The 19,310-nt window shown below is 36.7% G+C and overlaps 1 protein-coding gene across 2 annotated transcripts in view; it reads left to right on the forward strand.

Moving 5' to 3' along the window:
* atp6v1h (ATPase H+ transporting V1 subunit H) overlaps positions 1-19,310 on the forward strand; it is a 40,872-nt gene that overhangs the window by 1,247 nt on the left and 20,315 nt on the right. The window contains exons 3-9 of one of the 2 annotated variants that reach the window (XM_079876402.1): positions 3,290-3,389; positions 3,670-3,759; positions 5,366-5,479; positions 6,542-6,646; positions 13,223-13,276; positions 14,314-14,411; positions 15,675-15,867. In XM_079876402.1, coding sequence (XP_079732528.1) covers positions 3,290-3,389; positions 3,670-3,759; positions 5,366-5,479; positions 6,542-6,646; positions 13,223-13,276; positions 14,314-14,411; positions 15,675-15,867 — 754 coding nt within the window. The remainder of the gene's footprint in view (positions 1-3,289; positions 3,390-3,669; positions 3,760-5,365; positions 5,480-6,541; positions 6,647-13,222; positions 13,277-14,313; positions 14,412-15,674; positions 15,868-19,310) is intronic. The other variant, XM_079876403.1, reaches the window with a different exon arrangement.

Raw genomic sequence — 19,310 nt, forward strand, 5'->3', positions numbered from 1 at the left:
TGTCGTAATGGGGAAGAAAATACTTTTGCAACTTCCGTTTCATGCCGACTTTAAACCTTCTTTATGGAGTCCCCAGTAAAGTAAAAACAGACTTGTTTCATTCATGAATGATTGTTTTAACAAATCTAAACTTTTGAATCCTATGATACTTAATATGCTCACTAGTTCACTAGTTTTTATATCTATATATGTGTATCTTCAGAACTTGGATCACATCTTGGTTTCATTAATACAAATAAAATGGGCTTTGCATGTTTGCTAAAATTGTCTTTAGTGTAATACTTCTCTAAAACAGGAACAAGGTCTAGATCCTTTAAGGAAACTGTGACTGTGTCATTGTCATGTGACAGTTAATCAAGGTTGTGTGTGTGTATTCTCACACATATATGAGAACTATACTCTCAGAAGGCGAAGCACTGCTACTTGGTCGGAGTGATTTGCTCGCAGCACCTGAGAAGGCCTGTGGTGAGGAGCAGAGAGTTTGCTCAGAGTTGGAGTAAATCACTCTGCAGAAGTAGCAGTGCCTCGCCTTCTGAGAATATAGTTCCCAGTATGTATACGGTTAGAAGATGGCTGTGACTCATGTGACCTTGTTATTTGTACATGCTGTGACTATACAAATCACAACATGTAAATAGGAAAATGTTGGCGTTATTTTGTCACTTATTGGGAGCAGTATGCTAGCTGGAGCCGTTTACCTCCAGTCTTTGTGCTAAGCTAGGCTAGCAGTGGGTGCGTCAGACAGAGTTACGGCACGCACAGAGATGGAAAAGGGTATGTATGGACTTGTCTAACTCTGGGGGATATGGTGAATGAGCTAAAGTCCCAAAAAGTCGGCGTGTTCCTTTTAATTGTAATAATATTTCACAATATTACTGTTTTACTGTATTTTTGATCAAACAAATGCAGCCTTGCTGAGCATAAAAGACTTCATTCAAAAAAATTTGTTTTAACAAACTCTTACTGACCCTGAACACTTGAATGATAGTGTTATATTTTTGTGTTGTATTATGGTTATTTTATTCTGCTATAAACCAGCCAACTGAATAGTTACAGGAATGTGAGGACATTCAAAATTCAGTTAATGAAGTATAATTAAATATGATAAATGAAGTATGTGTCACAGCTAGGTAGCAGCAAAAAGCAGGATATAATGGTAGGAAATGAGAAACCGGTGGATCAAACTATGAAAAGAATCAAAAGAATCTAACTATGAAAAACCATGGAAACTAATGCAAACAAAGGAAATGGAAAGGGAAAACAGGAGACAGTGAAAAACCAACTACAAGTCCACTCAAACTCAGACATCCCCCCCCCCCCCCCAAAAAAAAGGCGCGAACATGTGCCTTAAACATGCCACAGAATAGCACGGGATGGGGCTTTGGAGGAGGACGAGGTACTGGTAAAAGGGAACATACAGGAGGAGGGAGGAGCCAGGGAGGAGATGACAGCAAGAGGAGACAGGTGCTGCCTTCAAAAATCTAACAGATGAAAGTATCTCAGGAGACAGGAAGTGAAACAAACATTGCATTTGGACATGCCTTGAATGCCTTCCGACCTTGGAATGCAGCATTTATCAGTTTTTGGACGCAGCCACGGAGTAACCCTCAACAGAGCCACTAGGATACAGGCCCACGGCAGAACTGAAGGAGGGAAGAGCCAGGGTGTAGCCAGGAGCCCCACCAATTGAGGTGAAACCGGGCACGGTGATGACCCATGCAGAGCCGAGGAGAAGAAGACCCAGGGCAACACGATGAACTGGAGGTCCAAGGCGAAACCGCAGGCTCGTATGGACGAGGTGGAGACACGGGGCTCAGCAGACAGAGGTAGGTAGCGAGGACAAAGATGGAGCCGGAAGGAAGGAAGAGCCCAGTGGAGGGACAAGGTGCATGGCCCAACCAGGGTGATGACTCACCAAGGCGGAGCTGGAGGGACGAGGCAGCCTGGCGAAGCCTGAGGGATGACGGACCATGGTGGAGCCGAGGGAGCATGGAGCTGATGGGTTGACAGTATGAGGTGGAATCCTGGGTCCAGAGATGGAACCCAAGGCATATCCGAGCTGCTAGGTGGAGCCAGCGAAGAAGGGCTGAAGGGAGCCAGCAGAGACAGAGCCAAAGAACGGAATGGCATAGGCAGAGGAAGAGGGAGTGGGAGGCTGGGTCGGAACATTGGCGACAAAACAGACTTGGTGCTGGGCAACGTGCCTTGGGTAGACTGCGGCGCTGGCGGTAATAAATAATAATAATGGTGAAGGGGGATCCACACTGAAAAAGCACCCAATCCACAAACTCTTTAAATGTCCCTCGAAGACTGTCCTTGTGTAGGTGTGACTTTGAAAAACACACACAGGCTGTTGTCGTCGTAATGGACGAGATGGGCCAGATCTAAAAAGTCCTGTGTGTGTTCCTCAAGGGAAGGATCCCCCTGTGAGAGTCAGTTCCGATCTTCTGTCACAGCAAGGATGCAGCAAAGAAAAAATAGAAAGACCTAATCGTAGCAGTTGTTTTATTGAACAAACTCAAAATATTAAAAACTCAGAAGTTCCAGAATAATTACACAAATCAAAAGAACAACCACTAAACACTGACGAGATTGGAACAAAGGAATAACTGAAATCAAGCTCTATATATACAAACGTTAACAAAGAGAGAAAACTAGAAATAGGCAAATCAAAATAATCTAACAATGAAAAACCATACCAACTACCAAGTCCACTCAAACTCAGACATAACATGATATTATGATAATACGTCTATAGAAAGGCAATTGCACAAGTATACTTGGTTGTTTGAATTTTTTACAGTTCAGAGAGTTTCATGGTTTTCTTATTTTATTGCTTCATATAGTTTTTGAAGGAACAAGGCAGAGCTCAACAAAATGTGTTTTAGCAACATAGAGGAAACAGTTACAGTTCTTATATTGGATCTTATTAGAAGAGTATATTTTTCATTTGTAATAGCCAGAAATTATACTGAAATATTTAATACATAATGACACATGTACATGATCAATAGGACAAGTGACAGTTTTATCAATGAGCACCGACCATCAGCCCACACTTATTATTAAGTCCTGCAAACTCTCCACAAATGAGAGAAACATGTGTACTTTTGTGGGCTCTTGAGAATGAATACAGTGTTTTAATCTGTCTATTGGATAGATTAAAACAATGTAAAAAGCAGGTGAGAGCGAATATGCTGAACAAATGTGAATAATTGATGCATTTTGTTAGATTGCCTTTTGTTGAGCTTACCTCCCTTTAGTCATTGGTGAGTTTCATGCTTTTCAGGGGCCAAATGATCTCAGCCGAGGACTGTGAGTTTATCAAGAAGTTTGAGGTTGCCATGTCTGAAGACAAGCAAGCAATTCTGACAAAAGAAGGACATCAGGTTCATATCTCATTTTTCCTGGATTTGTTTTGCCCATCACACCTGTTTAGCTTGAAAGAAGAAATGTACCACATTCATTTTGCATAACAGAACGACAGAGCTTTAGATCATTGCTTGTATTTTTTATTTTTGGTTAGTTTTGAGAACACAGACCGTAGACACCATTTTTAAATAAATTAAAGCTTTGTGAAAATGACTAGACTCACATAGGCTCACATGTTGTTGTATTTCTATGCAATTCTATAGATTTAACTTTTTCTTCTAACATATTTTCTTGTAGTGTGCAAAGACCTTCCTCAACCTTATGGCACATATATCTAAGGAGCAAACAGTTCAGTACATCCTGACCCTGATTGATGACACGCTGCAGGTAAAAACATGCACGATTTCAGAGATGTAAAAAGTTAAAATCTAATGTCTGTTTTCTCATAGCCCGTCAGACTTAAAGTCCCCCTGTGGTGTGGTTTTTAATGTTGTTTATATGTCTATGTGGTGTTTTTAATATGCTTTAAGATAAACATTCATAAGTCAGCACCATTGCCGAGTATTTTCTCTTTAAAACTGCAGCGATCTAATGGCAGCTGCAAATCTATATCGCTGGTGTTTCTGACATCACAAACTACCTTGTGACCAATTACTTCAACGTGCCTGCGGGCTATAGCATATCATTAACTATTACCACTCTGATGCAGGGAAGTCTCAAGAGAAGCCAGGTTTCCCCTTAATACATTAGCAACACATTATTAGCTGTTTGATAATAGTCAAGCAAAAGGCTAATCATGTTAATTAACGGTATGTGTCCGACGTTGTAAAGAGCAATACGATTGTGCAGGTTTACCTCAGTTGGCCGTGTGGATCTCTGAGCTCGTTTGAGTGAGTGGAGGCAGGGCATATTCATAGGATCCACGTATACTAAATGAAGCAAGGGTGTAGAGTTATATTCAAGCTTTTTTAAAGCATGAAGACATTTTTTTTTTTCACAGGAAAAAAACTTTAAATATGTCATCTTGGTGATCAAAGATGAGTTTTAAGGGATAAAATTATTGACTACAGGGGGATTTTTAAAAGCTTTGGAGTGTTCATTTATAACACATAAATTGACCCTGTATTATCTCAGTTAAAAGGTGTAAAGTGTATTGAAATGAGAAATGCAGACAATTGCATGAATATTTCTATGACATTTGCTTTTTGTCTCTTCACAGCCTTGGTCTTGCAAAAAATGTCAAGTCCTTGAGCTGATTTTGATTTATAATGTCATTCAGTCAATCCTCCTTTAGCTTTGCTTATTCCCTGTATATTTTGTGAATATTATCTGTTAAGTTTGTGCTGATAGATGGCCTTCATAAAACCCACTTTCAGTTGCATATGGAGCCTGTGGTTCTGTGTACTGCAGCATACTGAGTGTTTCTGTATTCATACATTGACTCGTCATCTCACAACTCATTTAGCCTATTGCCTCGATGATGACATCTTCTATTCATATGCAAAGTGGTTATACTTTTAAAACCATGATAAAAAGGCTAATTTTTCCATTTTAAATATCAATTCATTTTATAAATGTGTCTGGGGAAATGGAAGAAATGAACAGTCTGTCTCACCCTGCATGTGCTGTTTTGTCAAGTATCTTTTACATTATTTTTCAAGGACACAACAGTGCTACCATGCATAGCTCATGCTGTAATACCAGTGAAATGGAGGTAAACAATGGAAAATAATCAGATTACCTAAAATAATTTGACTATTTTTTTTAAATCTATTTTTATTTATTCATATAAAAGTAAAAAAAAAAAAAAAAAAAAAAAAACATACAACTGATGAAATGCACTGTTGTGTCATCACTTACTTTTTGTACCATCACTTAATGTCCATTTGTGCAACTTCTATATTAGAAGATGTGTCTGGGATAATTTTTCTATAATCACTCACCTTTTCTAATTAATTTGTTGCAATAATGGGTCTTTTGCTCTACCATGCAGGAAAATCATCAGAGGGTGAATATCTTCTTTGATTATGCCAAGAAGACTAAGAATACAGCCTGGTCATATTTCCTTCCAATGCTGAACCGTCAAGACCTCTTTACTGTTCACATGGTAAGTTGCTATCAGACAATAAATATAATATACACTACTGTTTAAAAGTTTGAGGTCAGTAGCATTTTTTTTTTTCTTGTTGAGAGAAATATTTCACATTTTCATACCCCAAACTTTAAACAGCTGTTCTAGGTAGAGTATTTAATAATTTAGTCAACTTTTTTACTGAAGAAAGTGCTTTATTACAAATATGGTTAAAAAAAAAAAACAGCAGAGATATTAATTAAATTATTTGTCATTACAGTGAAACTACCCATAGGTAGAATGGGTCCATCAATAATTCATCAAAGACATTTCCATGCTTAGTTTTGAACATTCACTCCAAAGCAAAACAATTTCCCAGGATACTCTCATTTTAAGGATACATACTTCACACGCAGAACAGCATGAAGTCGTCACAGTTTAATTACCCTTCAGGCAGACGGCGGTCGCAGGGTGCTAAACTTCATAAGGATGGTATTGATTCCCCTTGCCATCCTCACCTCAGCTCTTAATGAAACACTCTGAAGTTCCCCTTTGTATGGCAAGCAGAGTAAATGTCATGTCTTCTGGAAACATCAGAATGGCTCTGAATGCATTCATTACCATGGTGCACACACAGATGTAGGGAGCGAAAGAGCCCTCAGTGAATCACTTCATCTGTCCAATCATTTGAGCATATTCTGCAGCAGTTGCATATTCATTTGGCTGAAATGTTAATTTAGGATGTTTAATTTGAGGTTTAACGTTTCAGACGGATCGAGACGGAGCAACAGTCGCCATTACTTATCACAATTAGAGCTGTTAATTGTCCTTAATGCAGAGAAGAGCAGAGAGAGGACAGGAAATGATGGGGAGAGAGAACGAGAGCAGGATTGGGAAATGTTATAAGCTCTATTCAAACTCTATTTGTTTTCATGACCACTGCTCATTGTGCCCAAACAAGTGTGCTAACCACTAGTCCACAGCCCCAACAAGGCATTTTTTGATATTCTTATGTTCAAGCATTTGTATGAAAGCCACGTTTAACAGAAATACATTTTTCCAAGCAGTGATGCGACATTTCTCTTTTTTCCCCCCCAGGCTGCGAGGATCATAGCCAAGCTGGCTGCCTGGGGACGTGACCTGATGGAGGGCAGTGACCTGAACTACTACTTCAACTGGATTAAGACCCAGCTCAGCTCTCAGGTAAAAAACAAATAGATTCCATTCTAAATTCAGCAGACCTTCTCTCTCCAACCAATTTAAGGTTTTACAATTATGTCATCATTTCCTCACCCTCGTGTCATTCTAGACCTGTATTACTTTTTCTTCATTGGAACACAAAAGGGACACACACAAGAGAATTTTCATTTTAAGATTTTTCTTTACATAACATTTGAAGATTTGAACATTTTTTTGATTTTTTTAAAAAAGTTCTTATTTTCAAATGAGGACGCTCTTGCTACACAGACAGCTCTCTATTTTTATCTTACCTTTTATCTTACCCTACCTTATCTAAAACATCTGCTTCTACTGTCAGTCACTGAACATAATCTACTGTATCTGGATCTTTGTGCATTACCACTGTTGCCTCTGTGCCTTATGATGTAAATTTTCCTATACAATGAAACTTCAAAAGATGCCATCCCTTTCTTGTTTTCAATCTTCTTCCTTTCAGTGGAGTGTGAAAGGCAAGCAGAGACATAAAAGAATTTGTGATGTGTCAAAGCACTGGCCATGTACTGTTGTACTTTTAAGTTTTTTGTTAGGTTTTAAAAAGAAAGGAAGAAGGCTGTTTGTGTCAGTTGTTTAGCTTATTAACTTATCAGTTTACAAATGAAATATTTCTGTTGTATCAAGGTCAAAAGTCTGAGACCGCATTGAAAATTTGGGATTCAAAATCTAATTTATACCTGAAAATAAAGAGAAACTTCTAACACGTCAAATAAGAAATATTGGATTGAGCACTATAGATTTGTTATTAAACTGGGTTGAATGTAAAACCTGGAAATATCAAGGACTTTTAAAATCGTCTTTTCTAGGTCTGATAAAGTCATGAATATTTGCATTATTACAGTATTACTAGTCCAGTGCCCGTGCAAAATCAGTTAATAAGAGCATGATAGCCAGTTTTAGCATTGACCGATAAAACAATGTTAAGCACAACAAAGGAGAACACATAAACAGCTAACTTGGTTGTTTTAATTATGAAAAGTAAGGATGGCTTACACGGGAAAGATGGGGATTTGCCGTCACGATCGGTAAGAGGAGAGTTAACCTCATTTAAGCCTGCGTAGCCTACATGAGCTATCCTGTTGTATAGGCAGGGCAGCTATTTAACATAGCATATTCAACATCACATAGTTACTGGCTAACTTCAGCGCGCATGACACAGTAATAATAACTTAAAATAATAAGACCAGGCTACACTTGAGCAAACAGTTTGTTAATAGGCTACTACAAATGATGGCCGTGAAAGAGACTGTGAACGCATTGAATAGGATGTGTTTAGTTGGTGAATAGCATAGGCTACTATTACACAGTAGCGATAACGTTAAGCGCACCAGAATAAAATATAATATTCAGAAGTAAACAGTGTAGCTGACTTACAGATTCAGTTAACATCCACAAATGAATAGGCTAAGCACGACAATTCAGGGAGCAGGCTACACAGTGAACTCTGAGAAAAAGCTACTTAAGCTCCGCTGCTTTCTTCGACCCTCTCTGTCTCTGGTCCTGCGCTGTGCTCACTCAGTGTGCAGTGTGAGAGGGGGAGTGGTCAGCGGCTAGAGCGGCTAAAGCCAATGTGTGCTATATATTTAACAATATAGTTTGCATTTCAACTATATTTCAAATTTGAAATCCATCGGACTAATGGTTCACAGATATGCGAATAACAGACACACACACAGACAGACAGACAGACATGATATGATATATTAATATTCTAATGTAGCCTAATAATTATGGCTGTCAAAATGTATGCGTTAACGCATTTTTTTCTGTTATCCATCATTCATTTAAGTGCTATTAAATCATTCAAGAGCGATAAGATGCAAAAAAAGAGCTAAAATCTGTACTGGTGTGCTGTATGTGAAGCGGCTCTCTGTGAACAAACACACGAAACGTGCGCACAGAAAGCCACTTCAGACAGTGCCGCTTTGAGTTCTCTTTCACACTTGAATGGGAAAAAAAACACAAAATTATTTTTTTGTTGAGTATTCTCGTAAGCACAGTCTTAAATGAGTAACTGTCTTTATGTTGTTTCTACATTATTTTGGCTATTCAGTGTGAAAGTATTACAATATCAAAATATATTAAAAACTTTGTTAGGTGTGATTAATCACTTTTAATTACCGGTAGTTTTTTTATTACATTTTTTTATCGATTGAGAGCACTAATAATAATGTTTTGCTATAAAGTATTTAATCATCTAGTTATTGATTTTGTTTAGAGTAAACTTGCTTTCAAGCCATAGTGATGTCCAGTTTGTGAGCATTTGAGCATGTATTGAGTCATTAGTTTTCACTGAATTGTTTTAACCGGTTCACAAATTTGTCTGAATGAGTCATTGGCGAATAGGTTTTTTACATTATATAAAAAAAATACTTATCTAGAAGTCACAACATGCCTGAAAAAATCATTGGAGAATTGGTAAAGAAAAAATAGACAGTCAGTCTGATTAAAGAAAATTCTGAAAATGTTTCATTATATATATTTTTTTTTTTTTAAATGTAATTGTGTATTTACGGTATATAATATAATAAACTGATTGCAAAATACAAGCATTTTCACTAATGATCTCAGAATTTTGGTGCCCACCCATTTGTCAAGCAGCACTTGCACAGGAACGAGTGAATTTGTATGTACTGTGTCACTCCTCGTATCCTGCATGTACACAGTTGGGGGTCGAGATCTGCAGAGACAGCCGTGCCAGGGCACTATGCAGCAGAGTGCTTTATATAAAGGGCACAACAAGAAGAATGAACCGAGAAGTGCATAGAGCACGATTTGAACTTGGATCCTCCTGACTCAGAATGAGCTGAGCTGTGAGCTCTGCTGCAGCAGGCCAGCCACAGATACAGATTAAGACATCCACTCAAGTGGGTAGTGCTGCTAAGTGCCTTACCTTGAGTCATTTACCACCCTCAAATGGGATACAGGGGTTGACCTTACTTGTGGTGGTCCCAACTTCTTTGCTTTAAAAAAAAAAAAAACTGATGTGCCGGTTCAGCATATAGTATTCTTGCAGTATAATAATACTGCAAGATATGATAATGCAGCATAGAGGTTTTGTTTGTGTTACTTGCTTGAGAGAATTGGTGAAACAACATCTTGTATTATGTTTCTGACACTTTTTTTTGTTCTATGCCCCACTATACGTTTTTAGTGTAGATATGCTTGATATATGTGTCATGCCAAGGCTGTCAGTGTACCAGGAGGGACGTTATAAATTATCAAGATATAAAAGCTCTTTTCCATGTAAGGCTGGACGGTATACCGGTAGAGATAATTAACCGGTAGAAATTTGTCAACTGGTAGATTTTGGACTATCATCTCTTTTGCGGTTAAATCAAGTGATGTTACCTTCATGAAAGCTTATCATTTGCATACATTTTTTAAGCATTGCACAGTCTGAGAAACGTAAATGGTTGAGAAAGAAAACGCATGTGTATCCATATATTGGATCTGTCATTTGCTCTTTTAAATGACAGCTGCCTAATATAACTGCTGCTATCTGTCATTAATGTTAATCAGACAATAAAAGAAAAAGTCACTCTGCTCTTGAATATTTCTTATTTCTAGTGCTTGAAGTTATGCGAGACTTTGACTAGTTGATTACCATGGTAATGAACAACAATACCTTAACGTGCTGACTTGTGTGGACTAACTTTTATTTGAGGAAATATGTTTATAATAGGCTATTAGTTTCGAACTTATTGGTCCTGCGCTGCCTAATCATTCAGTTGATTTAAATAAATATGGCTAACAATGTTTAAAGGGATAGTTCACCCAGAAATGAAAATTCTGTCATCAATTACTCAACCTCATGTTGTTCCAAACCTGTATGAGTTTCTTTCTTCTGTTGAATACAAAAGAAGATATTTTGAAGAATGTTGGAAACCAGACAGTTGATGGGCCCCATTGACTTCCATAGGATTTTTTTTTTTTTTACTACTATGGAAGTCAATGGCTACCATCAACTGTCTGGTTACCAACATTCTTCAAAATCTCTTCTTTTGTATATACTGGAACAACATAAGGGTGAGTAAATGATGACCAAAATTTTCATTTTTGGGTGAACTATTCCTTTAAGAGAACGCTTCAGGTTAATATACAATGATCATATTGCAAGGCAACATAGCATGTGTCTGACCTATTTTTAGCGCCATTCAGTTTGGGATTTGACTGTTCATAGATTAAGTAGTCTATTTGAAATGGGTCGCATACACAGACTGTTTCCTGGGGGGTTAGACTAATCGACTAGTCAGTTGAAAAATTTCCGTTTAAACGTTAATGAAATTAGTCGTTGCGCACATTCCTAATCGTGATATAAGATTTTGGTCATCTCGCCCACACCTATTTCCATATATATCTGAGTTTTGTCCTAACCAGTTTGGCAGGATGTTTTGTCACAACTCACAACTGTACATTAAACATCAAATATCTTCTGAGTGGCTGTGATTGTGTCACGTAACAGTTTAGTGTGTTTAGAGAGCATTCTGTATGGACATAAAAATTGCTCCTCATTGGAAACTTAATGTTGCCACCTAGTTAGTACCTGTAGGCAGTGAGAGTATGTGTTTGTTGTTTGGATTTGAGTGTGTTCTTAATCTTATTTGATTTTAGATAACCTTCAAAGTTGTTTTTGTGTTGTTTCACAAGCCTGAACTGGAATCCATTTACATTAAAGTGCAGTAAAGATGTGATTTGTATGCACATGTTTTAAGATGACCCTCCATTCACACGCAGTAACCAGTTAAAGTGTTTTGACTGCATTAAAGATTTAAAGTCTGCGTCAATATGTCAGAATCTCGTTTTCACTCGTAGGCATAATTTACAGTGGGGGTGGGTGGGACATGTCCCCACCTCTTCTTGCCATGGCGGATTTTATTTCCACCATCATAGCTAAAATTGATATGTTTTCCAGTGAAAACACAAAAAATGTGTCCCCACTACTGATATACACTGTCTGATGCACTAAATATATTTTTAATGATTTGAAAGTATATATCGCTCACCAAGGCTGCATTTATTTAAGCAAAACTAAAGTAAATATTACAGTAATTTTGTGGAATATTGTTAAAATTTAAAAGAACTGTTTTCTGTTTTAGTATATTTTAAAATGTAATTTATTCCTGTGATGCAAAGCTGAATTTTCAGCACCATTTAACCAGTCTTCAGTGTCTCGTGATCCTTCAGAAATCATTATAATATGCTGATTTGCTGCTCAAGAAACATTTCTTATTATTTTCAATGGCAAAAACTGTTGTGCTGCTTAATATTTTTGTGGAAACCCTGATCATTTTTTTTAAGGATTCTTTGATGAATAGAAAGTTCAACTGAACAGCATTTATTTGAAATAGAACCTTTTTGTAACAATGTAAAATTCTTTACTGTAATTTTTTCACTGTCAAATTTTTATTGCAAAAAACAAACAAACATACTGACCCCAAACTTTTGAACGGTAGGGTACACCCTTTAAAGTACAGATGCAATTTTTGGTTTAATAAAAATAAGTCTTTTTTTTTTTTTTTTTTTTGGAAAATGAAAGAAATTAAAGCTATGCTTTTGGTTTAATCACTGAAAACATCCCTCTTTTTTTCCTACTAGCACTTTTGCTTTTTATTAGAAAAATGATTTGAAATACATTTTTGAGCTCAAGTGAACGGCACAGTGATAACAACTTGATTTGATGCCAAAGTGAAAAGAATGAATGAAAACATGACTATTACGATTTGTATGAATTTGAAAAAAAATCTGTATAAATTAGGCTAGGTTTTTTATGTTCTTATTAAATATATTAATAGTGAATGAATAGTATCGTATAATGAAATGCCTTTTAAAATGAAAAAACTATTGTTTAAGGCATTACAGATACTTTGTTCAAGGTATTAGTTGTAAAGTCAGTCATTCATACAAGTTGTTTTGTATTCAAATAGTAAATGTTGGCTTTTAGTGAATGCATCTACTTATAGATGAAGTGATAAAGTCCAGCTTTCATATTAAGTTCCCCTACAAATCACCTTGCGGTAATAGGATGTTGCGTTTTGCATGCGGTTTCATATTTTAGCTTGCATTAATGAATGTGGAAAATCATAAATAGAAGACCTCTCAAAGCAGTTCATGTTTATTAGCATTCACAGTGCACTCCATAAATTCGGTTCATTGTAGCTAAGCTGCGAAAGCCGTGAATAAATATTTTCAATGAATCGGGGATGTTGTCTATTCTAAGCCAAAAATGACTATATATACCAGTTAAATTATGTCTTGTCTTGGTTTTCATTTTAGATGCCTGTTGTACGTCTTTTCACCCAAATTGTGACTTGGCTCTTGTAACAGGCTTAAGCATTTCATTTTGCAGTGCTGCTGAGATTGAAATGAATTTAGGGCCGCTTTCCCACAGAATTTTAGACGATTGCCTGTCACGAACAAGCCTTTTCACTCACCACGCAGGAGTCATCTATATTCCTGCCATCATTGTCCGAGCATAACCGCTCAAGTTCAAGCTCTCCAACCCAAAATCACAGATTTTTTTTTTTTCTATCTTTTTTTTGTTAGAAACTACATGGTACAGGTGCTGAACCTGGAACAGGGACCATCTCCCCCACTGAAGTGAGTATGTCATGGATGAAGGAGGTGGATGTGCAGCTGTGTGAACGAGCCTCCATTCCCTTTCAGAGGCTGGGATCTTCACCCCTCGCTTTTTCGAGAACAGCACATGCTGTTTCTTGTCTACTGCTTTTTTCTCCACTCATATCCACTGAATCTTTTCACTTTTTCCTACAGCTGCACTTCTGTACACCTTTTTTGTCTGTCCACCCATAAGTTTTTTTTTTATTATTATTGTGACCTCTCTTGCCAGTGGTCACAATTCCAATATTTCAGCTGCTTTTATTTTTTTTTCTTCTTCTTTTTTCTTTTCTTCCTGAGACACCACTAGAATTGATAGTTTGAAAGGACCAGAAGGCTTTTGTTTTGTACTATAGCAATCTTCCTCTTTCATTTCTTTTTGTGCTTTTTAGAGTTCATTAGAAAAAATAAAATCTTTTCATCATGTGTCGCGAGTCAAAATCTGCTGGCGCAATGCAAGCGGGCACACATTTTAATTCAATTTCCCCTCATGGCACTTTAGATGTCTCCACTTTTCTATTCTACATGACCTGCCTCCCTGTCTCTTCTATTCTCTGGACCACTCTGCTTTTATGCATTGGGTGCTGATATACAGCATCATCTCCCCCAGTTAATGACTGAGTCTCTTCTCTCCTCTCAGCCACATCTCCTCTAACATCTTTCTATGATTCACTCACTCTGTCCAGGTTTCAAGGCTGCTGCTTTTTCTCTGCTGCATTGTGGGATTGTCTCTTTGATCCAGCATGTTACCCAAAAGGCGTTTTTTAAAAGTCAGATTCGTACTGCACGTGCATAAGTGAATGCAAAATTGTGTAAATGCTGCTTGAGCAGCCTAGTTTCACTGTGTTCCTTTGCTAGTACCGGAAAAGGACGGGCTTGTTATTTCATGCATCCATTTTCCTGCTTCTCTGAACTGTTCTGTTCTTCGTGTTCTGATCGTGTTGTCCTTTTGTGTTTGTGTGCATGCTAATTTGTGCGTGTGTGTCGTGTATGTGTATTTTTCCTTCGGACCCACGCAGAGCTCCCAGTACGTTCAGTGTGTGGCTGGTTGCCTGCAGCTGATGCTGAGAGTGAATGAATACAGATTCGCCTGGGTGGAGGCTGACGGAGTGAACTGGTAATACTCACTTTCACACTAATATGTAGGTCTTGTTTTGTGTAATATTGCACTTAGTAGACAATACATGTGAGATATTAAGCTCCCATAGTTATGGAAATCTGGTTATGGTTATCTAGAGGTATTTGAGGATTTTATAATCGTTTCATTTCTAGGCCTGGAGAAACCATAGAAATTAATTCTATTTACAACAGAATTTTTTTTAAATCATTTTTAATATTATGTTTTATTTTAAACAAATACACTTCCATTTTGCAGTCAGAAAGATTTCGATCAAAAATACAGTAAAAACAGTAATTTGTGAAATATTTTTACAATTTAAAATACCAGTTTAATATTATATTGTATTTTAAAATGTAATTTATTCCTGTTATAGCAAAGCTGTGTGTAGCAGCCATTACTCCAGTCTTCAGTGCCACATGATCCTTCAGTAATCATTCTAATATGCTGATTTGCTGCATTTATTATTAACATTTATAATTATTATAAATGTTGAAAACAGCTGTGCTATATTTTTAAAAACATTTTTCAGGATTCTTTGATGAATAGAAAGTTCAAAAGAACAGCATTTATTTAAAATAAAAATATTTTGTAACTTTATAAATGTCTTTACTGTCTTTTTTAATCAATTTATTGCATCATTGCAGAATAAAAGTATTGGCCTCATACTTTTGAATGGTAGTATGTATTTAAATGTATTTATTTAATATGTTTTATCATTTAATTTTTATTAAAAATGTATTTAAAATATTTCATTGGCTAGGAATTGCTACGTTTGAGTGAAATCTGTAACCACTTGTTTTGTTTAACAAACAACTGGAAAGTTCATGGAAAAGTTATGTAAATTGATTGGTCAAAAGAAGGGCAAACCCTGTAATTTCTTTCGTTTTTTTAAATTTGTTTTGATGCTTACCGCACACAATTAACTATGTGCTCTACTCGCTTTTATGAAGAACAAATCGTGTTGAACAAGAAAGCATCTCTCAATGTCCTAGCAGGTTTTAGCCCTGTGATCATGGAGGTTATTTTGTTTGTAGTGTACAGAAAAAAAGGGATAATGAGGCTTCTCTGAAGATAATTTTCTTTTTCTTGCCTCTCAAGTAAAATTTCTTTCATGTAATGGTCTCATTATGTGGTCTATCCCCTCCACCATCATCAAACCATCAAGACCAACTTTGTGAAGAGCATCCTCTCAGCAGACCAGTAGGGGTGAGATGCCCCACTGTTTACTAACTTCGACTGTTCTGTTTGTGCATCTTTCAGCATCACGGCAGTGCTGAGCAATAAGTGTGGCTTCCAGCTGCAGTATCAGATGATCTTCTGCGTGTGGCTCCTGGCATTCAGCCCTCAACTCTGTGAACAGCTGCGGCGCTACAACGTGGTACCAGCGCTCTCCGACATCCTTCAAGAGTCTGTCAAAGAGAAGGTCACTCGCATAATCCTGGCTGCTTTCAGGGTATGTGTCATGAAAAGCGTCTGCTTTAAACTGGACTCGTTAGGAACCCAGTCTCCTTTCCTGACTTTGTGAATGCAACTGAATGCAGTAGTGGCAATCAAATTTCCTTTTTAAAATCTGCCTTGTGGCTTTTTAAAAATAGCATTATGTGATTGTAGACCCTATTTAGTGGGGCTTTTATTTCAGCCCCCCTAAAAATTCTGCGACTAACTCAGATGCATTAAACTAATAGACCATTTCACACTGAATCCTCTCAGACACGCATTCCTACTCCATCACTCATTCGTCTGCTCTCCATTACATTGAACTTGCAAAATAATGTGCAACTAAACATACCACTGTCCAAAAATCTGAGGCCACCAGCTAAAATGCATTTATTATGCATGTTTTTAAATTTAAGTTATACAATTTAATCATTTTTAATAAATGATATTATTAGAATAACAATTTATTTTTGTTTTCTTAGTATTTTGTTTTATTATACACACATTGTCTTATTTGATTAGAGACCTATAAATAGTCCAAAATATTTTTGATTAAGTTTTAATGTTTCTTTCTTTCTAAATTGTTCAAACTCCTTTATTTACATGTTGAAATTTGATTATGAATTCCAGATTTTCAATGTGATTTTTTTCAACCCCGCTGAATATCTACTAGTGAACAGTGCTGTTTATTTGGGGAGGGGCAAAAGGCCATTAGAGTAAGATTTGAACCGTGACCTCTCGCAAAACGTGAGCCATTTCTCAGAGCCACAACATTTCATTTTAAAGACACTTAAGTGAAAGACACTTAACCCCACATATTTACTAAGCACTGTCGCTGTGGAAATAGAATACAAAGCATTTGCTGAATGAAAATAAGTAAAGGCACCATATAAATGTATCTCTAAAAATGCTTAATGAAAGCTCATTAAGTCTAATGTAAAATATTCATCTTTTTTTTTTTTTTTTTCGTGACAAACAGTTAATGAAGCAGTGCATGTGCTGAATCCATTTCAGATGGAAGGGTGTGTCTGTTTTTTTCCACTTTTTTCAGATCAGGGCATCGCTCAGCAGAAGGTGTCCTCTTCAAAGTCCATTAGCGGATCACTCACTCTTTTATTCTGAAAGGATTTAATTTACCCAGAGCTTTCATGGTGAATATACTAAGAACCCCATTATTACCTTATTAAGGTTGCAGATTGACAAAAGCGCTCATTTTAATCTCTTCCACACTCTCGCGTCATTGCCCATTCAGTGACGTTGCCCTTCCTGCTCATGTTGATTATTTGAATTAGAATATAGTGCTAGACCAAATGTAGTCCTAAGGCATTTTATCTTCCATCGGGCTTATTACTTTTCCTCTGCCGGCGCATATTTGTTTAATACATAGCCGAGGCACAAAAACAGGCTGCTTGTTACTCTTATTCTGCATTTCATTTTCCCACACATGGCGTTTCTTGGTGCAGGCTACATTTAATGTTCAAATTAACCCTGAAAGCTGGGCTCTGTTGGTATTAGAGTTGTGTAATGAATTCATTGTCCATGTCGCTGACAGTATTGAATTAGAGTGCAGCGCTTCATTCATCTCACCTGCTCAAGAGCTTATTAAGTTGTCCTGACCAGGCATTCTCTCTCTGTGCCTGTCTATGATTACATGGCTTCCATTTTGCAGCTATCAATGGATCTGCCTCTGCATATTTGCCATTATTTATGTTTCACATTAGTACACTCTTCACCACTGTTATATATATAGGTCTAAAGCAATACTTGAAATACTCAAGATTGAGGATATTGGCCTGTAGTTTAGCATTTTTATTCTTATACAGCCAGCATTCTTTATCAATAGTATGTAATCAACTGCACAGCGCTGTCTCTCTGTTCTCAGTATAGAGATTTGATTAAATAGGAATGTTGGGTACATCACTTGGTCTGAGTCAGTTCTCCACAAAAGAACAGATGCAATTAAATTAAATGAAAGACAACAAATATGACTGATTAATACAATAAAAATTAACATAATATAGTTATTTCCTTCTCTATAGTCTATTCATAGTGCATAGTACATTTACATTAATTTATTTAGCAGACGCTTTTATCCAAACCAACTTAAAATGAGGAAATGCAGCAAGCGATTTACCGTGAAGAGGCAAACAAATACATGAAGTGCTAAAAATACAAAGTTTCAGACATTGCTTAGAGTAGCATAAGCTACAATAGGGAATTTTTTTATAATGAGATTAAGTGCTCATGGAAGAGGTGAGTATTCAGCTGTCTTTTGAATGTTGTCAGGGATTCTGCATTCCGGATGAAGGCGGGTAGATCATTCCACCAGCAAGGAACAATAGAATTTATCTGTCTGTCTGTCTATCTACTTATCTGTCCACTGATCTCTCTATCGCTCTCTATCTATTTTTCACTCTCTCCATCTCTCTATATCTATTCTTATATAGCCAACATTCTGTATTGATGTTACGTAATAAATTAACTGCACAGCTCCGTCTCTCTGTTCTCAGTATAGAGATGTGATTAAATAGGAATGATTTGGTAAATCACTTGGTCTGAGTCAGTTCTCCAAAAGAACACAAATATGACGGATGCATACAATATAAATGAGCATAATGTAGTAATTTCCTTCTCTTTAGTCTGTTTATAATCTGTATATAAAGTATATTTCCTTTATATCTCTCTATCTCTATTTCTATATCTATCCTGCCCTACAAAGGCAAAAGGCAGTAACTTAATTTTTGAAAATGAATTATTGATATTTTTGGGACATTCAGGTCCTCCTTTATCATGTAGATAAGTATCTTGAGTCAATTCCGTTGTTTTTTTCGAGAAAATAATGGGTTGTCTTAACAGTAACTTACAAAAGCACAGGAGAAACCAAGGCAGAACACCGTAACATGAGTTACCTTTCTTTGCCTTTGTTTTGGACGCTCAAATTGAGTTAGATTATTCTGCTATTGTTTAGAAGTTACTGTGCCGGCCTGGAGTTACGGTATTCTGCCTTTGTTTTACTGTCCATTTAAAGTTTGCTGCATTTAAATTACAGTATAGCCTGTGTACTGTCATACATCTGTCACTTAAGCACTTTTGACACATATGATACCTGAATAAAAGTGTAGGTAAAGCAAATAGTTTAGTGGTTGTTTTTACTAATAGCATTTAAGGATGGTCCATTGCTCTCGAAGGAAAATGATAGTTGAGATGGCTTTGAAACGTAGACATCAAGGTGAAGTAACACACAAGATGCATTAGACAAACAAACTAGATAGATCACATTCTATTTAATTTAGCTAGCTAGCAGCCAAAGTAGGCTAGTCAGCTATCAAATGAATAGGCTACCAAACTGCTCGATTTAACAAAGCAATTGTAAATCATCCAAAATAAATGCCACTAGATTTTATACAGGTGTTACTATAATGATTTTGTAAATGGTGATCAGTAACCAAATATTGATAA

The sequence above is a fragment of the Squalius cephalus genome, assembly GCF_949319135.1.
Source record: "Squalius cephalus genome assembly, chromosome: 7".
NCBI lineage: Eukaryota > Metazoa > Chordata > Actinopteri > Cypriniformes > Leuciscidae > Squalius > Squalius cephalus.